The 18,948-nt window shown below is 37.7% G+C and overlaps 4 protein-coding genes across 12 annotated transcripts; all 4 read right to left on the bottom strand.

Annotated features, from left to right (window-relative positions):
* Positions 1–1,641: 1,641 nt before the first annotated feature.
* Positions 1,642–3,119, bottom strand: LOC104769127 (uncharacterized). Its single transcript, XM_010493269.3, has 4 exons — positions 2,365–3,119; positions 2,178–2,270; positions 2,006–2,073; positions 1,642–1,893 (listed from the first exon to the last, which is right to left on the bottom strand). Exons 1-4 carry the CDS (start codon positions 3,019–3,021, stop codon positions 1,776–1,778), a joined length of 936 nt encoding a protein of 311 aa, XP_010491571.1. The 5' UTR covers positions 3,022–3,119; the 3' UTR covers positions 1,642–1,775.
* Positions 3,120–3,259: 140 nt separating this feature from the next.
* On the bottom strand, positions 3,260–6,988 carry LOC104769126 (outer envelope protein 64, mitochondrial). The gene is made up of 13 exons (XM_010493268.3): positions 6,474–6,988; positions 6,112–6,264; positions 5,899–6,023; positions 5,687–5,812; positions 5,362–5,544; positions 5,131–5,275; positions 4,825–4,993; positions 4,535–4,669; positions 4,234–4,434; positions 4,009–4,136; positions 3,871–3,922; positions 3,636–3,705; positions 3,260–3,536 (listed from the first exon to the last, which is right to left on the bottom strand). Exons 1-13 carry the CDS (start codon positions 6,713–6,715, stop codon positions 3,454–3,456), a joined length of 1,812 nt encoding a protein of 603 aa, XP_010491570.1. The 5' UTR covers positions 6,716–6,988; the 3' UTR covers positions 3,260–3,453.
* Positions 6,989–7,507: 519 nt separating this feature from the next.
* Positions 7,508–13,615, bottom strand: LOC104769125 (calmodulin-binding transcription activator 1). Of its 8 annotated transcripts, none has more exons than XR_015593021.1 (14): positions 13,424–13,613; positions 12,747–12,866; positions 12,348–12,463; positions 12,122–12,210; positions 11,701–11,743; positions 11,450–11,579; positions 11,210–11,263; positions 10,824–11,110; positions 9,864–10,328; positions 9,492–9,683; positions 8,992–9,418; positions 8,277–8,862; positions 7,842–8,186; positions 7,508–7,748 (listed from the first exon to the last, which is right to left on the bottom strand). XR_015593021.1 is itself a non-coding variant. In XM_010493265.2 (13 exons), exons 1-13 carry the CDS (start codon positions 13,317–13,319, stop codon positions 7,626–7,628), a joined length of 3,099 nt encoding a protein of 1,032 aa, XP_010491567.1. In that variant the 5' UTR covers positions 13,320–13,615; the 3' UTR covers positions 7,508–7,625. The 8 variants fall into 8 exon arrangements, 6 of the variants coding, with proteins under 6 accessions (XP_010491567.1, XP_010491569.1, XP_010491568.1 ...); XR_015593020.1 differs by having other exon boundaries at positions 13,271–13,557; XM_010493265.2 differs by having other exon boundaries at positions 8,992–9,683; positions 13,271–13,615.
* A 412-nt stretch (positions 13,616–14,027) lies between these two features.
* Positions 14,028–18,881, bottom strand: LOC104769124 (potassium transporter 7-like). 2 transcript variants are annotated; one of them, XM_087505252.1, is made up of 10 exons: positions 18,206–18,881; positions 17,374–17,602; positions 17,030–17,278; positions 16,874–16,924; positions 16,504–16,764; positions 16,279–16,331; positions 16,049–16,163; positions 15,638–15,892; positions 15,029–15,551; positions 14,028–14,791 (listed from the first exon to the last, which is right to left on the bottom strand). In XM_087505252.1, the coding sequence occupies exons 1-10, from the start codon at positions 18,494–18,496 to the stop codon at positions 14,242–14,244; spliced, it is 2,577 nt and encodes an 858-aa protein (XP_087361378.1). In that variant the 5' UTR covers positions 18,497–18,881; the 3' UTR covers positions 14,028–14,241. The 2 variants fall into 2 exon arrangements, with proteins under 2 accessions (XP_087361378.1, XP_087361379.1); XM_087505253.1 differs by having other exon boundaries at positions 17,008–17,278; positions 18,206–18,697.
* Positions 18,882–18,948: the final 67 nt, after the last annotated feature.

Raw genomic sequence — 18,948 nt, 5'->3', positions numbered from 1 at the left:
GAATTATAAGAAAATTTTAAGTTAAAATTGTCATTTAAACACGATTACAATACTGTAACACACTAGCTATTACAACATGCAGACGCTATAACATTTACAAATTAACACACACAAAAGAAAACATAAAAATCATTATAATTATAGTGCAATGACGACAACTACCACCACACTTAATTATAAAAATAATAAAATCATAACGACGTTGCTTTAACAACTACAATAATTAAACTTTTCTATTGACTGGAGATGCTGAAAAAGACTAGCGAAAGCAATGTAAGTCCAACTAAATTATTAGTTCTGTATATAAATTAAATAGTCTTTTTTTGTTAGATGATTAAATGGAACTAGTGTCTGAAAGCATGCATTCAATTAACGCACAGACGAGATAAAGAAGCAACGTAGTATAATGTAAAAATAACGAGTCATTTGATAAAATAGTATGGTATTATATATAATACATGTATAATTGATATTATTAAAAACGCACAGACGAGATAAAGAACTAATGTTTTTACAATTTCATAATTTGTTGTTCTTGCAAATAAATGAGTGAATGACTAACATATGGTATTTTACTGCATATACGCAACAAAATATATAGGTTAGGGCGTAAAGGGGTCAGTGTCTTAAATTAAATCTTGTTGTCCTCTGATCATTAATGTAAAACGTCACGACGTACTTGTCAGCATCCGATGTGTGCCGGCAATTTCATCAAACCCACACAAGAGCTTCAATAATTATTAGTCCGCAGAAGCAGCCAATAACACATCAAACTATTCTCTATTTTCTTAATAATTAATTAACATGAATTTTCATGAGCCAAAAAATGTTAGTAACAGGCATGATCCACACCCCTTATATAAAGCTAAAAAACGCCACTAATTAAGTAAATGAGTCAAGTCTCACAATATCAGTGTAATAGCTATTAAAAAATACAAGTGAAATAATACGTACGTACATCTCTTGGTTTAACAGAAGAAAAAAAAGACACAAGGATCCAATCATTATAATTTTGAGGATAAGTTGGGTTGGATAATCTATAAAAAATTGTGAGGTGTATATGTTGCCGCCGACCGACCGACCAGCTTCTCATATTGACAAACCACTCTCTCTAAAACAAAGATTGGTCCCAGTTCTCTTGTCATGTATAGGAAGTACATATTATTGGAATCTTACCAATATAAACTAGAGAGAGAGCATCGTACAACAGAATTGGACAATATATAAAGTCGACAGGGGAGGAGCCACACAAGATTGTTGGACTAAACTGTATATTGATTAGATTAACTCTGGGAGCTTAATCTTATAAAACCGCATTTTTCTTTTTAATTTTTCAGTGTCCTAAATTTCTTCCTCAAAGCCCAACAATAGAAAACAAAGGCCACTTAAGAAATAATTTTAGGCCTTTTTAAGTGTTATCGGATATAGCTCGGCATTGTGATTACCATTGGCAAGTTGATCGAGTTCTTGTGCAAGTGAAGAATTGAGTCAATTTCTCATTAATCGTGGCTCTATCTGTGATGGGATAATCAAGGTCGATCTGTCGTGGATAAAAATAATCGTACGTACGTGTTTGTCATATAACATACATGATTCCCTAATTGAGTGACGTTAATGTTTTTAGCTTTTTAAAACAAGAAATTAAAGAAAAACCACAGCCTTTCAAAGTGGCAATGACAAGAAATAGTGTAACAAAGAATTGGTTATTATACATATCGTCTCTGAATGGAACAAGAAACAGATAACTAAAAAGAAAAATTAGAATACAGAATTAGTCAGAAAGAGTCGATGAGAAAAGATTTCAAATGCTTGACAAATTCCTTGGACTTCTCTAAGTTGACAGCATGTCCTGCGTTCTTGATCACCACTATCTCTGCACTTTCTCCTATATGTCTGTTTTCACCATATAATCATATAAATTCTACAGTTTCACAAAAAAGTTCAAAAAAAAATCCAAGAATAATTAATACTATATATATATATATATATATAATTTGAAAATTACCTTTTCAATCTGTAACCTAGTTCCACTGGAAAAATTTGATCTTCTTCACCCCATATGATCAACGATTTCTAATTCAACCCCAAACAAAAAAAGAAAAGAACACACAATGTTATATAACAAGTACTAATCCATAATGAAAGTTTTTGTAATGTAACGTCACACATATATGCACCTGTTTGATCCTAGGAAGATCCGAGAGTCTCCGATCTTTGAGTATTGATCTGATCAAATCTTTCTTCTCCTCTACAAACTCCGTACACATTACCTTCCAACAATGCAAAGACAAAACACATGAACAACCACAAAAATTCTCAACGCTCCAAAAGTTATTAAGAAGAGAAAAAAAAAGAGAAACTTACATCGATAAAATCCCAGAGAAAAAACGAAGGAACACCTTTGATAGGCTTAACGAAAGAGAATCTAATAAGTTCCTTAAGCTTCTCCGGAGTCTGAGGTATCAAAATCCCCGTAGCTTCTTCCAAGTTCGGCACTTTAAACAACCCATCCTCCATATCCTTCTCTTCCAAGCAAACCCCTGCGCAGCACAGCACAAGCTTCTCTACTTTCTCCGGAAACTGCGCCGCTAAACTGTACCCTACGAACCCACCGTAGCTGATCCCGACGATGTTCATCCTCTGTACACCGTGCGCTTCCATCAACCTCATCAGACACAGAGCCTGGAACGACTCTGTTCTGTTTGGTTCCGAGGTTGATGATAAACCGAAGAAGAGGAGATCAGGGACGTAGACGTTGAATCTACCGGTGAAAGCTCGGAGATGTTCGCCGTATTGCCACATTGCGTTGGCTCCGAAGCCGTGTACGAGGAGGAGGTTAGGTTTAGATCGGTTCGGTGATTTAGGGATCCAGCAATGCATAGCTGTCGATGTGATTGAATTGCCGTGGGAAAGATCTGTTGTTACAGAACGTAGACCGGCGTTTGCGAATGATTGACGGAATAACCAATCTCTTGATGCCGTGAAGCTGAAGCATCTCAACAGTTTCAGATGATCAAACATTTTTTTTTTCTCTCTTCTTTAGAAACGAAACAGAGGAGGAGAAGAGATAAAGCGTGACGATGAACAAAGGAAAAAACAAAAACAGATTTCAGTTATTTGTCGAGATGCAAACGTGTGACTTGTTTAGTAATTTATAATCGACGTCCCTGTAGTTTTACGAAATTATAGTAATGGACTTTTTTTGGAGGAGGGAGTTGTATAAAACAATTTGTGTAAAGAAGCTAAAAAAAGAGACCAATAGGATCAGATCAAAAAGTAAATTAGAGGTTTCATCCTAATCTGTACAGATGATGATGATGATGGTAGCAAAACCCACAAAAATTATTTAAAAGCTGTCGGAGATTCCAATCATGAACCTTTAGAGTGTTTTATAGATAGGTAAAACTTGGTGAACAATAAATAAAATCATTCCTCTTGTAAGGTTTTTTTCTTTTAACTCATGAGTTTGCGGAGACGCTTCTCAGCAATCTTTGCCGTCTTGTTCTGGGGTTCTAGGACCAATGCGTGTCTGAAATCTGCAGTATTTGATCAAACCATATTAATATTATATTTTTGTTTATGGAACAAGAGCACGTCTTCTAATAAAACTATAATCTGAGAGCAGTTAGTCATACCTGCAGCAGCTTCTTTGTACCGTACAAGTGATTCTCTCGCAGTCCCTCGTCTCAGATATGCCTTCACATTCTGTATAAAACAATAACGAAACTATAAGATTCCAACTTCTTTCAAGTCTGTATACTAAGTGAGTGAGCAATCCAAAGATTCCAGCTAAAGTGTACTTGCGCACACTCAACCATGTAACAGAGCGAGATGGAGAAATAAAGAAAGGTTAGGTAATCAAGTCTGCACCTTCTTATCGATCGATATAGCCTCGGTACAATCTTCTTCAGCTTGTTGGAAGCTATATGCAAATTCTCAGATCAGACGAGCATATATAATAATAGATTATCTTCAGATCAGAATGAAAGATATGACGTGATCAATTACCAGGCAAGTTCTAAGTATGCTGCAGCTCTATTGCAATAATAAGTAGCATTCGCTCCATTCAATTTTATAGCTTCAGTATAAAAGTTTACTGCCTTATTCCATTGTCGCCCCTTGTATGCAGCATTCCCCTGGAATTACATTTATTCACTGTTAACTTTCTTTAACAATAGCATATAGATCACAGCCAAATAAACTATTTGTCAAAGTGAAGGAGATAGTTTTTACCTTTTCCTTCATAAGTTCAGAAGCCTCGATACTACCATTGGTGTTAGACACTGGATCCAAGCTGGATGCAATTTCGGCTTGGTCTTGAAGGGATGCATATACATCGAGAATTGTATCGAGAAGGAACTTATCACCTCCATAGTAAGTGAGAAACGACACGGATATTGGACAATCACCGTGTTCCCCTAAAGGAATTGTAACCTGTAGAATATGTTTATTGTTGTTATGAGTTATGGCTAAAGACTGAACATGAATATTCTCCATCCATTGAAAGAGAGAGAAAGAGGAAATGGGAATATACCTGACAACATCCAGACATGCTAGCAATGCTGGAGAGTGCATAAGTTCGATCTAGAAACTCCTTCAAAGACTTGTTCTTTGTGTTAAGCTTCGGAGGGGGATCAGCAACTGTGGGGATAACCAGAATTCCATCTTCCTAGTAATAAGATACCAATATATGGTTAATCATAATAATATAGAAATGAAATTATAATACTACAACAACTTCAAAATTCAGTATTTCTGTGGCAAATTGTCCTCAAGACACAGATGGCTTTGAAAATTTTTACATTTCCAAAAATCGAAGTTTACCTTTAGAAGGCTCTGAATGGTGGCCCGCATCTCAGTTTTCACTCTGTAGAGTGATTTAATGCTCTCGTTTCTGCTGTTTAGAGCTGTAACAACATCATTGGAAAATCTTGGCCCTAGGAACGATTTGCATGTTTGTGACCATTCTTCATGATTTGTTTTGAACTCATGCCTGGTTAAAAGAAAATGGTGACCTTTAGCAAAGAGAGAGCGACAATCTTTTACTGCATCAGTTGAACAGCAAATAGAGAGAGAGAAAAGAGTATTGATGCGGTGAAATTTTCAAGTAAGTGTGAGCTTCATATATACCTTTGTATTGCCAACATGACAGATGAAAGAGCTTTCAAAGTTGATGCTGAGTTTTGGGATTTTCCAGATTGCTCACAGAATTCCGCAAGACTTGGTACATTTGAAGCGACGTATTGGCCAACGTTTACATGTTTTGGAGTCTGGTCTGCATGAGCCAGTGGTCAAGAGACGTAAGATGTGATTCTGGAGGAGGAGGGTAAAGAGACGGAAACAATACAAATGCAAACTTACAGCCAGATAAATTTTCGATTGCCTTTCTGACAACATGAACAGACTTTTGCTTGGGGATGTCAGAGAGCTCAAATAAATCATCAGCGAAGATTAAAGATCTTTGCCTTTTATGCGGTACTGCACTCAGATTTAGTAAGGCATGCCCAACTTGACACAAAACAGATGGGTCACGAGCAAACCATCCTACAGAAATATTCAATAGAAAAATTAGTACAAAGATTCTTCATATGATTCGGATACAAATATACTAAAAACTTCCAACCAATGAATGAAACAGTTTCCTAAACATTGTTTTAGAAAAGGAGGGGGAGATAATGTAATGTACCAACAGTCTCAAGGCTTTGGGAAGTAGGCAAAACTCCAACGGAAGAAACAGTCCCCTGAGATGGTCGAAAACCGAGAATACCACAAAAGGATGCTGGGATTCTAACACCGCCAGTGGTATCAATCCCTGCAAATAAAGCATTTTGTGATTAGCACAAAGAATCATAAGTAGACCAAACAAGTACATTGCCAAAAAGAGATTAAAAAAGATACCAAGTGAAAAGTCAACGAGTTCAGCCCCAACAGAAACTGCTGAGCCACTGGAACATCCTCCAGGAACATTAGATGGCATCAACGGATTAATAGGAGTGCCATAGTGCTTGTTTTCTCCAATAACCCTGTAAACAAAAAAAAATCACATTCAAAAAAACCCAAACTTTTTCCAAACCAGTTCATCATTAATGATGGGAATAGAGAAATAAATACCCAAAACCAAGCTCATCCATGATAGTCTTGCCAACACAAGTAGCTCCATGTTTCAAGAGCGTTGTGATAACCACAGCAGTCTTCTCAGCAGCCTCGTGAGTCTTCTTCCATTGTGGACTACCAAATCCTGTGATGTAATCCTTAACATCAAACCTGTCAAAAAAGCCATAAACCCCCAATTCATTAACACATGACTTCGTCTAAAGCAAGTCAAAATTACAACTAAACCCCAAAAAGTTCAAAACTTTATAAGCTAAGATCATTAAATAAACAAGAAAAAACTAAAGTCAGCACATGATTCGATTCGATCTCTGGAAAAGGAAAATAAAGTTTTGATTTTTGAGAGAGAGAGAGAGACATACGCGTCGGATATGGAGAAGGTGAGATCAGAGAGAGATTGTTTAGCAGCAGGAGGAGGCGGCGGAGGAAAAGGAAGAAGCTCGAAACGATCTAAGAAAGCACCAAAGTCTTCTTCTCTAAGGGCTTTGATCCGCCGCTTCCGAGTCTCCGCCAGAATCACGATCCCGGCCAAGGTGACGCCGATCACAACCCATACCTTGGGATTTGAGGCATTGCTTTGAATTAAAGTAAGCGTATTCGACATAACGCGAGATCTCAGAAGAAGAAGGAACGAGAAAGAGGAGAGAGAGAGAGAGAGAGAGAGACAAGGGTTTTAGGAGGGTTTTAGAGAGAAAAAGGGGGAAGACAAAGATGGGGAGAGCAACCAAACAATGCTATCGTGCGCAGAGTGTTTGGTTTAACCTTAATAACTACGAGTTATGACTTGGTGAGCCGTGAGCTCGAGTCGGTCTGCCCAAGGCGAATCTTCTTTTTGGTTTTCCTTGGAGACTTGGTTGGGGTTAAGAAATAAAAGAATTTTTTGTTTTATACTTTATTACTTGTTTTTATTTTCTTTTTTCTTTGAGAATGTTTACTCTAAATTTCTCTAATTTTTATATGATTTTATTGAACTTTTCTACTTGTGATTTTTATATAATTTTATTAAACTAGATTTTAAGCAAGTCAAACCACCCACAAACCCCTATAATAATAGTGAAAAAAAGAAGAAAATTTGATATTTTTCTTGACAATATAAAAACGAAATATTTTTAAATATTTCTGTAGTTTACTTTTTATTTGTTAAGTTTCCATATTCTGTAGCCTTGCCCGTCAATCCAATTTTATCTTCAGTTTATAGAAAATCCAGATTAAAGTTTTCATTAATGGCTTTACCAATCCAAATTTAGTAGCTAAAATTATATTTTGGCTCAATACCATACCATTCATAATATGATGTATGGATTTCTAAGAAAAAGATGACAGAAGAATCTTCAAAACGGATACAGAGTAATCCAACACTTGCAATATAACATTTAGCCTAGAAAAGCCATTATGATGGTAAAAGAAAAAAGTAATAAATTGAACGGGGGAATATGAAGTATAGTATTTACAGAGAAAGAAATAAAGTTAGAAAGTTAAAAAAAAATAGGAGTCAGAGAGTAAGTAAAAAAAATTCAAGGAGAAAAAGACATCATCAATGTGTCATCGTTCAAAAGAGAGTCAATGTCAATTAAATCGTCTTCGTCACAGTTGACTGGTCCTCCTACTTCATTGTTTATAGATGCACTTGATGAAGCCTGCCACAAACAATTTATCACAAGAATGTTTCAGCAAAATATGTTTTAAGACTCATGGTATCCATATTTTTATGTTATATGGGTCATGGGTACCTCATTTTCACGGAAGCCCTCGACAACTGTTAGGAGTCTACGGTATTGATCCCGTGCTTCTGGGTATTGAACCATCGACTTAACCCGAGTGAGAGCCTTTTGAAGTCTTTCCTCCGTTTGTTTTCTTCCCTCTTTTAGAAAATCATACTCATCTTCCTGTGGTTTCGTACAGGATGTAGCTGCCACAGTCGGTTCTGGTTCCACGGTTTTGGCAATTGCACTGCTTTTGAACCCTCTTAAGCCTTTACCTTTGCGTCTCCAACGCAAAATGATTTTCTCAAGTAATCCCACTGACCAAATGACTGTTCGGTATTGTTTCCGGACCTGATGTCCTCTCACATGAGCCTAAAGGTACATGTGATCAGATTCCAGCAATGAGAAAACAGACAATGATGTATGTAAGAGGAGGGAGAAAATATCCAATGAAAGGCAAACCTGAATTCTGACGATTCTTTGTCGGATTAAAAGAAACTCTTTTCTCTTCTTCCAACCACGATATTTCTTCTGGATATGGGTAGCAGCAGAACTAAGAGAGGGGACATCATTGTGTCCTGGAGTCTTAGTTTTAGAAGCTGCAAAAGAAACAGCTAACTCATCGGAGATATCAATCTTGTCATCAGCGTCAAATTCAGACAGCTGTTTCCGCTCGAATGATTGCATCCTGAAAACTTGGTGAAGACGATCAGCCGCTTGTGTAGCATTACGGACAGCTGTAAGTGAGTCCTTCAAGGAAAGTCTTTCTGGTAAATCACCATGGCTCATAGGAGCAGCGGTTCGCTCAGAGACTGTTTGAACAGCTTTTTCTCCAAAAGAGTTGGCAGGGCTATTTTCCTTTGAGTCCACTGTTAGCTTTTCAAGATAGCTAGTTAAGGAAGACTCTGCAAGAAAACCCGAAATTCCCCTGTGTCCATTTGCGTAAGCCAAGTCAGCTGCTGTTTTACCCAAAGGAAGCTCTGGAGATGGATCCGTCAATGCCCCAGCATCACCACCTAGAGAGACCAGCACAGCGACAGTTTCCTCCCTATAATTAACAGGACACATAGTTAGTTTGATGTAGAGATTTTGAGGAATAGTAGAGTTGAAGACGCATCAACATGATAACTTTATGATAAAATTATTTTAGGAGAAATGTGAGATAGAGTTCCTTTACCTGCCACTGAAAGCAGCCCAATGAAGGGCGGACCACCCATTGGCATCACGGAAGTTAATGTTAACTCCTGCTGCTAACATTGGTTTAATGGCCCAATCATACCCAAGCGCTGCAACAAAGTGTAAAATACCCTGTCCATCTTCATCCAGCATGTTTGGACCTTTACCCTCTTCAGTCACTTTATGGATGAGCCATATATATAGTTTTTCTTCCAACTGTTCCCTCAAAAGCTGTCCTTTTGATTCTTGTTTGGTTAAATCTCTCTGATATGTCCCTGGAAGGAAATACTCTTTCTCCTCCTTTAGCAACATAATGTTACTGATTTTTCTTCTTTTCTCCCCAACATCTTCAAATACATGGTAACCGTGAACAAAAGCTCTGTGAGCAAGCAGCTTCTCAAACCGCAACTGAAGTGATGCTGCTTCATCTGTATAGAGACCATGAACATCAGCAGCATCGATTTTTTGGGTAGAGCCAGAAAGGAAATCAAATTCTCGTACTTCACTGCAAGCAAATCTGTTGGAACATGTAACATAAAAGGGCACGAGACCAGCTGTATGCGGTGGAGCATGACAACAAAGAACGCCATCTACTAAAATCTCAGCAGGAACCTCCACTTCGCCAAACATGCATGACCAGTTATATTTTGTTACTTCTTGTGGACTAAGCAGAAATGTCCCAATAACTATCACCTGCAGATAGAGTGGTACATGAAAAAGAAATTAGTCACCACAACAAAACAACCAAAACAACCGAAAATAGAGAGCTAAAAGAGATCAGCAAAACGGAAAAAGCATTACTGATAAAAACTATGAGAAAGCAGGATCTTAACAGAATGATATATCCTCAAAGCATTTTTCCAAATATATTACCTCAACTTCTGCGTCTGTGTTAGCGCATTTTGGCCAAAAATCAACAATGGTGAAACGCTGGTCCTCAGAGAGAGAAGGGCTCAAGGAGATCCCAGCTGCTGCAGTTTCACATTCAACAGTGGTCCATGCAATATCTTCACGTGAAGACTGCATTTGCAAATCCTCCATCTCGGCAAGTTCTTTAATTGCCCACCGAGAAAAACTATCGACTTTTTTCAAACTATCTTCGTTTCTTAATAATGATTTCTTTACAGGTATATATTCAGATTCCATAATTGAAGGGGGAGCTTGATAACTATTTCCAAAAGGTTGCTGATTTTCACTGCCAAGGAGACTGGCAAATGTCTCAAAATTATCTTCTGCACTTAGCTCAAATAACGCCAGATCGATGTCATCAGTCATTCCAGAATGTGAAAACAGATCCTCCTGCCCTTTTGGTAAAAGTAGGTCATCTTGAACTGGAATCTACAGAGATGAGTATTTCGAAATCAGAGCACTTCAAAACAAATCGTCATGACAGTAATTATGCCAGCTTGAATATATAACTTTACAATATATAGTGACAAAGGAGCCATTTAACAAAAGTAGGTATTAGATGTCTTTCATCTTCCTATCTGAGGTCAAGGTAAAAACTGATTCAGGCATAGAATGCACCTTTTCATAGTAGGTACTGACAGATAAATTCAACTTCAACCAACTACCTTAACAATGCGTCAATGACAGAAATTTTAACCCTGAGAAAACTGCTAATAAAGACATGTAAAACATACATAAAGCTGACAGAGCTCCGAAGTTTGATATGTTATGAAATCATCACACATTTCTATGTTTTTTCTTCACAGTACATTTCCCCTTTTTGTATAATTCTTAACATGCATGGAAACTTTATTCTATACTTTCACTAATAATATCTAGGCATAGCTCTTTAATAAATAGTTACAAAAAGCATGCGTACACTACCTGCCAATTTGATTGCATTTGAAGAGGATTTCTGATAGGCTCTGCCATTAACCGCCTACCTTTGTCCGTATTTTCGTCCACCAGCATTGAGTCAGTAATAGAAGGCTGCATCTGAGTCAACAAATCATTACAATAAGGTTGATCATGGTGTCTTGTCAATGAATTCTCAACGGCATCCCAAGCTCGAACATCAACTGATCTCTGGGAATCACTTTCTCTGACTCTGTTCCCATGAACCTGTGAAACATTATGCATGCCAGTAGGCGGTGTCCAGCCATAGCAATTTCCTAGACAGTAAATCAGAAAGAGGTGAGTACCTAAAACATAGCTCTGACAGTAAGAGATTTATTTGCTAGCATCCTGCTTGTCCCTTATATGAGGAGTACCTGTTTGAAGTTCAGGAGATGCTCGTAAGACGGATCTTGCTTGATGACTGTCCCCTGCACCAAAACTGATATAAGGTGGTGCTGAAAATTACTCACACAGGCAAGAGCATGTGATGATATGTATATCATCACACCTCAAAAACTTGGATGAACATCGATAATTCTTCCAGGGAAAGAACTATATCTTTGAACAAATGATATCAAAGTACCAAATATACAAAATAATATAAAAAGAGATACCAGAATCAGCATCTTCACATAATGATGACAATGTGCTGGTTGGGCTTGCTGTTGAATCAATATTCACTGAAGATGTGCCATTTACAGAATTTGAATTGTTTTCTTTCATTCCTTGACTGGTCCGGTTACCCTGTATAATTTACGATATAAGATAAACTTTAGAACACTTATAAGTAGAAAACTACACTACAAAAGAAAATTTGAATGTTAAATGATGGAAATAGTAACAGCACAGCCAAGAAGAACTATACCTTAACCTCCAAGTAGTGTACGAATACGATATGCATCAAATCTCTGTAAGAATACAGCATAAAACAAACAAAGTATATAAGAACAAAACTGGAAGCACACTATGAAGAATTTAAAATCAAACAGCAAAGTCAACTCGCACAAACGATTGCACGAAAATAGTGACTTAGTTGGTATTTTGATGTTCCACACTTAACCCATGAGGACCTCAAATATTCCAAGGAAATTAAAGACAAAGTAGCGACTATGCATTGAAATTCCACTGCATTTTTCTCATCTAAAACCCAATGAGGTGAGGTTTCACTAAAATAGCACCTTCAAAATTATGATCATAAACATTCGCTTTTCTGTCCAATCTAGAAGGCCATTATACCCATAGAACAAGAAAAACTGAAATATGTATATGCACAAACTGAGACTCACTGTTCAAGCATCCAGTAGCAACGTCTCTGAAAATTCTCGTTGCCTTCACCATGTGCATAGTAACAATGTAGCACATCTACGCTTCCTACCTATATAACGTTACTCTAAAAAAAAATTAGATACATTGCATTATCAACTAATTTAAATCCAAAGCCGGAAGTAGAACCAAGTAACAACAGGTTCCATGATTAGAACTATATAGGAGACATTAAAGAAAAATAATAACCTTGAGCTTCTCATGAGCTTCTTTGATGGTTTTACCATCCTTCTTCTTCCTCCAGTTATGTCCATCTTTCCTAAAATATCTCAGCACCTTCCTATCAAAAAGAAAGAGTGAACCACCTATAAGGGTGGGGAGATAATGTCAGTTCACAGGGAGAAAAAAAAGAAAGCAAGAATATTTAAAAACTATTAGATTGTTGTCACTAACAAGCAACGTAACAAAAAAAAAAAAAAAAAGTCAACTTCTTTGAAACAAATTAATAGGATGAAGAGAGCGGTGAAAGTATCATTTGAAGCCAGCAAATTATGGAACATTATAATAAGCAAAAAAAAGTTTGACTGCTATGCATAAGATATATTGCTGCAATTTGCAAAGAAATGTGAAAGGAACTTGCAAACATACTGGCGGGTCGGGTGGGAGACTCTGATGCTATGTGGAACTTGTGATGGTTCTGAAGAATTTCACAAATCTCAGCAGGCCTAAGCCACCTGTGTCGGGCTTCAGACATCAACTGTTCCATATCTACGAATTCATAAAGGTAAAAAAACATATATATTACTCCAAACACTTTATTGAATCTGATTATACTACTCAAATTACACAGCCGCTAATAACTAACAAAATACGAAAATCGCCAATGGAAACAGAGCAATCTCAGCAATTACACAAAAATCTCAACTTTTAATTGAAAAGAAAAGAGCAAATTACTTTATTCCGTCGCAATTTCAGAAAAAAACAAAAATTAAACAAAAAAAAAGTTCCGACAAAACATTGCCGAGCAACAGCAGTAAGAAGAAGGTGAGAGTGAGCTAAATATCTCAGACTGCGACATTTGACATAAAATCAATCGAGCAAGCAAAGGAAGAGGAACCAAACGAAATAAACAGTGGAGAAGGGAAGGGAAAATAGGAAAAAGAGAACGAGACCTAATCGAGGAGAAGGACTAGTAAAGCCAAAAGATCTACGATCCACCATAGAAGTAAAAGATAAAACCCGCCACACAAAATCGAACGAAAGAGAGATCTCCTCTATAGCTTTTCGTAATCACAAAAAACGATAGAATCAAAACGAACCCTAACCGATCTGAGTAATATGCATGAACTGAGAGGAAGAGAAGAAGCTTATAATAAATATATTGTTTCCTTTCTTTCGAGATATATCCAGCCAGGTGTGAATGCGAAAGCGATTTTTTTCCTTCCTTTGCTCTCTCCCTTTTTTCCTTTTTTTTTTTTTAATTATCTTCTCTTATTGGAAGAGAGAGAGAGACCCAAGGAAAACCAAATCGTTTGGTTTTATAAAAACAATGAAATTGTACCAATGTTATTCCATCCAATACAGTTCTGACATGTGTTATACACATCTGATTTGTCTGGCCCATCATCCTTGAATTGAATTCTCTATTAATTTTATAGTAACGCTTTTTTTCTTTTCTTTTTTTAATTCAAGATTGTTTGTCAAATGTCAATTTCCCTCTTTCTTTTAAGTTTTAAGCTCGCAGCGGCGGCGGATCTGACGGTGGAGATTCAAAGTCAAATCTAAGTCTTTCGGATCCCCATCATCGTAGATTGAAAAGCTGCTGATGAAGATGAACCATGGAAGTTGGGAACATCTTCATTCTTCTTTACCATATATCAGTATCATCATCAGTGTGACATGTCTCTTCTTCTAGTTTTGAGTCTAGGATTTAACACAAAAAAAAAGAGATACTTGAAATTTCCTAAACTCAAATCAAATATAGGCTCGTCTTTTCTCTCTACCAGACGCTCTATAGATTTGGAGTAAGTCAGATGATACTCAGATTCGTAACAACAATGCAAAAACACCAACGCAACATACAAATTTTAAACCTATGGACTCGAATATAAACTACACCATTTTAAAGAAGAACGAAGAAGGCTCAGACCATGTATGTCATACCGACCTGCATCAGATGCGACTGAGGCACACTCAGATTTGCGATCCCTCTCCTGCAGTTTTTCCTCAGGAATGCGTAGAAGTAATTTATGACTAACTTCTTGATGAACCATGAATCTTTTCTTGCTCTTATATCCCCATGCCCGAGTAGATACACCACCCCTGATTCTTTCGCTTTGTGTATGAACGATAACTCTCTCTCCAGGCTTTGCTCGGCTTCAGATACAGAGGAGTCAGATGATGCGTCAAACGGATGGTTGTTTGTCTGATCAGACGAAGCATTCATTTCCATGATCGGTCTGTTTAAGTCTCTGTACTCAGACAGAAGGGGAACACCCATCGAATACATGCTTCCGTTGGGGCCAATGACGACTCTAGAACCTGCAAAATCGTCCTCTGAGTCTGAATCATCGTTCCCATCACTCTCCAACGAACGTTCTTGAGCTTCTCTTCGGATGAACTTCTCCAGGCTCTCGATTAATAGCTGCTCAAAAGCTTGGTGGTTCTCCTTCCTTGCATCCTTGTAACCATACCTTCACCACATATATAACACAGTGTTTATTTATATTCCCTTTCTCGGAATCGAAAAGGAAAGAAATCAAAGAGGAAATATGTTCCTGTGGGTCAAATTGGAACCAACGTGGCTCTTACAACGTAATTCTCTATGTAGTACAAAAAGAGTGAATGGAAATTTCATATCTACAAATTGTTATCTACTGCTATAAACTAAAAAAATTTGGGCAGTGAAAGGGAAAGAAAAAAAGACCAACCTGGCAATGCAACGGAATAAGTGATAGCTTTTAGTGCAGACGCGTCTGAAGAGGAACCTTTCATTCTGGGGTACAACTGGAACCGGGACATATTTTATGCAGACAAAAATGACCATGGAATGAATTGCAGGAAGTGTGGTCAGAAAATGGCCAAATATTGCCGGTACTCCCTTCACTAACTCATTGTACAGCAAACCAATACCAGGAGCTCTAATTGTTCCCAGGTTGCACCCAAGATCTCTCATTAAATCCATTGACAGCTTTTGTTCCACTTCTGTTTCATACCGGAGCTTACTTCCATAGTTCCAAATATACATTATACCAAACATGATTACAGCAAAAACCAATATTATCCAGCTTCCATCTCCAACACTCGCTATAACTGAAGAGAAAAAGATCAATTCCACTCCAAGGAAAACTACCAGAAAGGCAATCACGACTACGATGTTTATCTGCCATATAAGTAGCATGATTAACGTCACTAGAATTGTCGTCGTCATCATCACTCCAAGCTCAGCCATCCCTGGGAAATTAAAACAAATTTTAAAACGGGGGAAGATTATCAGATCACCTTAGGAAGATAAGGGAGACAGAGAAATCAAATATTACCATATGCATTTCCAATCTCATCGATACTTGAGATTGAGCAGACGACGACCAGGCAAACGGCAAGCAGAAACCAGTTTAAGACAGGTATATAAATCTGACCCATAAATTTCCGAGAAGTATGAATAATTTTGAGACGAGGGAAACAACCCAGAGCTGTTGACTGTTTAATACATGAGAATGTTGCCGTCGTCATTGTGCGGCTAGCAATTAGAGCCGCAACGTTGGCTACGAAAAGAACCGGCCAGAATGCAGCTCCTGTAGAACAATATGATGAATCAATAACTTATACTAGTTTTTATATATAAGTTTCTAACCCGCACCCCGAGAACAGCCTTTGCAGTGGTATTCAAGTGGTTTTGTTTGCCAAAGAGGCATGTATATTACAGACTGAAGGAACCAGCTGAACTTTACCTGGAACAGATGAAAAGAAAGCTTGATGAGCATCAGCATGATTTTCCATCAGGTATGCAGCTTGTCCCATATAACCCAACATGAGGCACGGCAGGACAAGACACACAAATGTAAGCTGCAGAAAACCACTACGAAATAAATTAAAGTTGCAGAAAACTAGAGCAAAAAATAGCATACAAAAAGAAAAAGGTAAACATCGGCCACCAAAGGCCATTCTACTCTTCATTTACCTGGACTGATCGAACAGAAAAGTAGCAAAGGTCTGCAAACAATGCCTCTGAGCCTGAAAGATAAAAATTATATAATATGAACAATCAACAAAGGAAGCATCACGATATCAGGCAGATTATGGAGAATAAAAAGGCTTATTCACTTCTGTTAGCCTTTGCTATAAGAGTAATCTAGTTCATTTTCTAATGAAAATATTGGCCATCCAGAAAAACTGAGAAAATTACCTGTAGCACAGAGAATGCAGCCTCCAAGTGCATACCAAGCATTTATAGAGTTCCTCTTGAAGAAGTAATAGATGTGGACAGGGTTGAATGCTCTAAAAACACTGCTATCGTACTTGATCAGGTTATGAATGCCAATACCAGCAAGACAACAGAACCATATAAGTAAGGCAGGACCTACTACTAGTCCCATCTTACTTGTACCATATTTCTGTAGACTAAAGAGGATCACCAGAAATGCAACCGAAATCATCACCACTTGATCTGCAAAGAAGTAACAAGAGAAAGCTGAACAATAGCGAAAATGCAATGACAAAGATAAACAACCAGCACTAAACAGCTTCAAGGTTAATTACACTATAATCTCCATTACCTTGCTCCACAACATCAACTCCGACCTTAAGTCCACCAACAGCTGACATAACTGCAGTATGCAACTAAAGTGATTTAGACAAGTCCATATGGTAGCAGAAAAACCTGTTCAATAAAACAGAATCATGAACATACTTAGAAGAGGTTATATAAGAACCTGACATTGCAGGAGTTACAACTCCATCGGCAATGACCATGGAAGTTCCAGCAAGAACTAGCACGAGGAGAAGTTTCTTCAAAAATAATGAATTCTCGAGTTTTTCTTTTAATTTCAATGACCTCTCAAGCTCAGGGCAAGGCACCTTCAGTCTAAAACTTGAAATTCGGGCGTCTGAGCGAAGTTGATTAGGGATAAGACTAATCTTGGCGTGACGAGAGATTAATGAGTATAACGCAAAGGTCCCACCTGAAATATTATAAGTAATCACAGCAGTTGGCCCTGTGTACTGAAAATATTCAAAGCAAAACTATAATTAGGAGATCAGAATACTTAAAGCATACCTTCACCATCATCATTTGCCCATAGAACAACAAGAACATATTTTATAAGGGGGACCAATAGTAAGGTGTATAACACTAGAGACAATGCTCCAATGACATCTTCTTTTTCTTGGACAGGTGATTTACTGAACATTACACTGAACGTATACAATGGACTGGTTCCTACATCCCCAAAGACAACCCCTAGTGTCTGGAATGCAAGTAACACTCTCCTCCCAACAGTCAAGTCCTAGCAAAAGAAAAATACACAAATAGAAGTTCGGTTAACTATGCAGAGAAATGTACTGGATAAAAAAAAAACAAGTTTTAGACCATAAGATCATCCATTATTCTTTATCTGCAGCAGAACATGCAAAAAGAGTAGTTCCTTCAAGCAGAAAACTGAAAACTCCTCCCTAGGTACTAAGTATCATCAAAAAGAGAACTCAAGCCAGTACAATGATAAAGCTTTGGAATCAGAAAACGCAGTCACTGCTCTTTTGGAAGTTCCCATCCCAGGATACAACCATCACTAAGGAAAACAGATCAAAACAGCATCCACAAGCATAATAGAGTCATGAACCCATCTCCATCACTGCAACTTAGAAAATCGCATACTAGCTTTCCTAATTCTTGATTCCTTCTAGTCCATAATCTCCACATATTGCTAAAATAATTTCAACTTAATTTCTTATGGCACTTCCCTATCCGGCGGTCCTTTCTAGTTAGTATCTGAACTCTGGTAAAAACAGCTAAAATATAATATTTGTTTAGGAACACACTCATCAAGCCCTGTCCATGGCTATATGACAATATGAAATGGGAAAAAGAAAATACGTAAACAATGAATCACCTCGTAATCATTCCTCGGAGCACCGGGAACTTCAAGCGCTTCCACGTCGAAGGAATCAACACGCGGACCAGTACGGATCAGGCGATGCTCCGGTATCTCTTCCTCATCGGATTCAAGTCCAGTACCGTCGAATCCATCATTATCATCTTCAACGTCAATCTCGGATTCATCATCTTCTTGAATAACCCAACGAGACTCGATAGAATCCATGGATGTCAAATCTCCAAGACCAGCTCCTGAGCTATCGATCTCTTCCTTTTCAGAACCTTCCAAACTGCTTTCCTCCGCCATTCTTACAACTCTCCGATCGTAATCAAGGCTGATTATAAAAAAAAAAACTCCAACAGATTCGTAGGATCGATCAAACGAGATGAACCCCAGCAGTAGAGTTTCGCATCTGATCAGAGAGAAGTAGAGATTTCTCGACGAGATGACTTGTTTCTTTACTGCCGATTCATGCCGATGTTCTCAATCTCTGCTTTACTAGTTGCTGCTTAACCGGTCTGATACAAAGGTGACAAGTATTGCACCGGATTCATCAAGTCTTAACCGGTTTGATTGGTTTATTTTATTGGTCAACGTCTAGTTTGTAGAGTATCTCCTTGACTCTTTCTACAATTACGAATCTCAAATTGATTTGAAAACCTGTTTCTAGAATTTGGTCTTTTACTTCACCGCTGATTTGTTCATACGGATATGAGATTTTGTTCATAGTTTATGACCAACTGTACATTTAATCCCTA

Source organism: Camelina sativa, chromosome 20 (assembly GCF_030686135.1).
Source record: "Camelina sativa cultivar CO46 ecotype springtype chromosome 20, ASM3068613v1".
Lineage (NCBI taxonomy): Eukaryota > Viridiplantae > Streptophyta > Magnoliopsida > Brassicales > Brassicaceae > Camelina > Camelina sativa.
The sequence above is the reverse complement of the archived record's forward strand: the minus strand, read 5'-3'. Positions and strand labels throughout refer to the sequence as shown.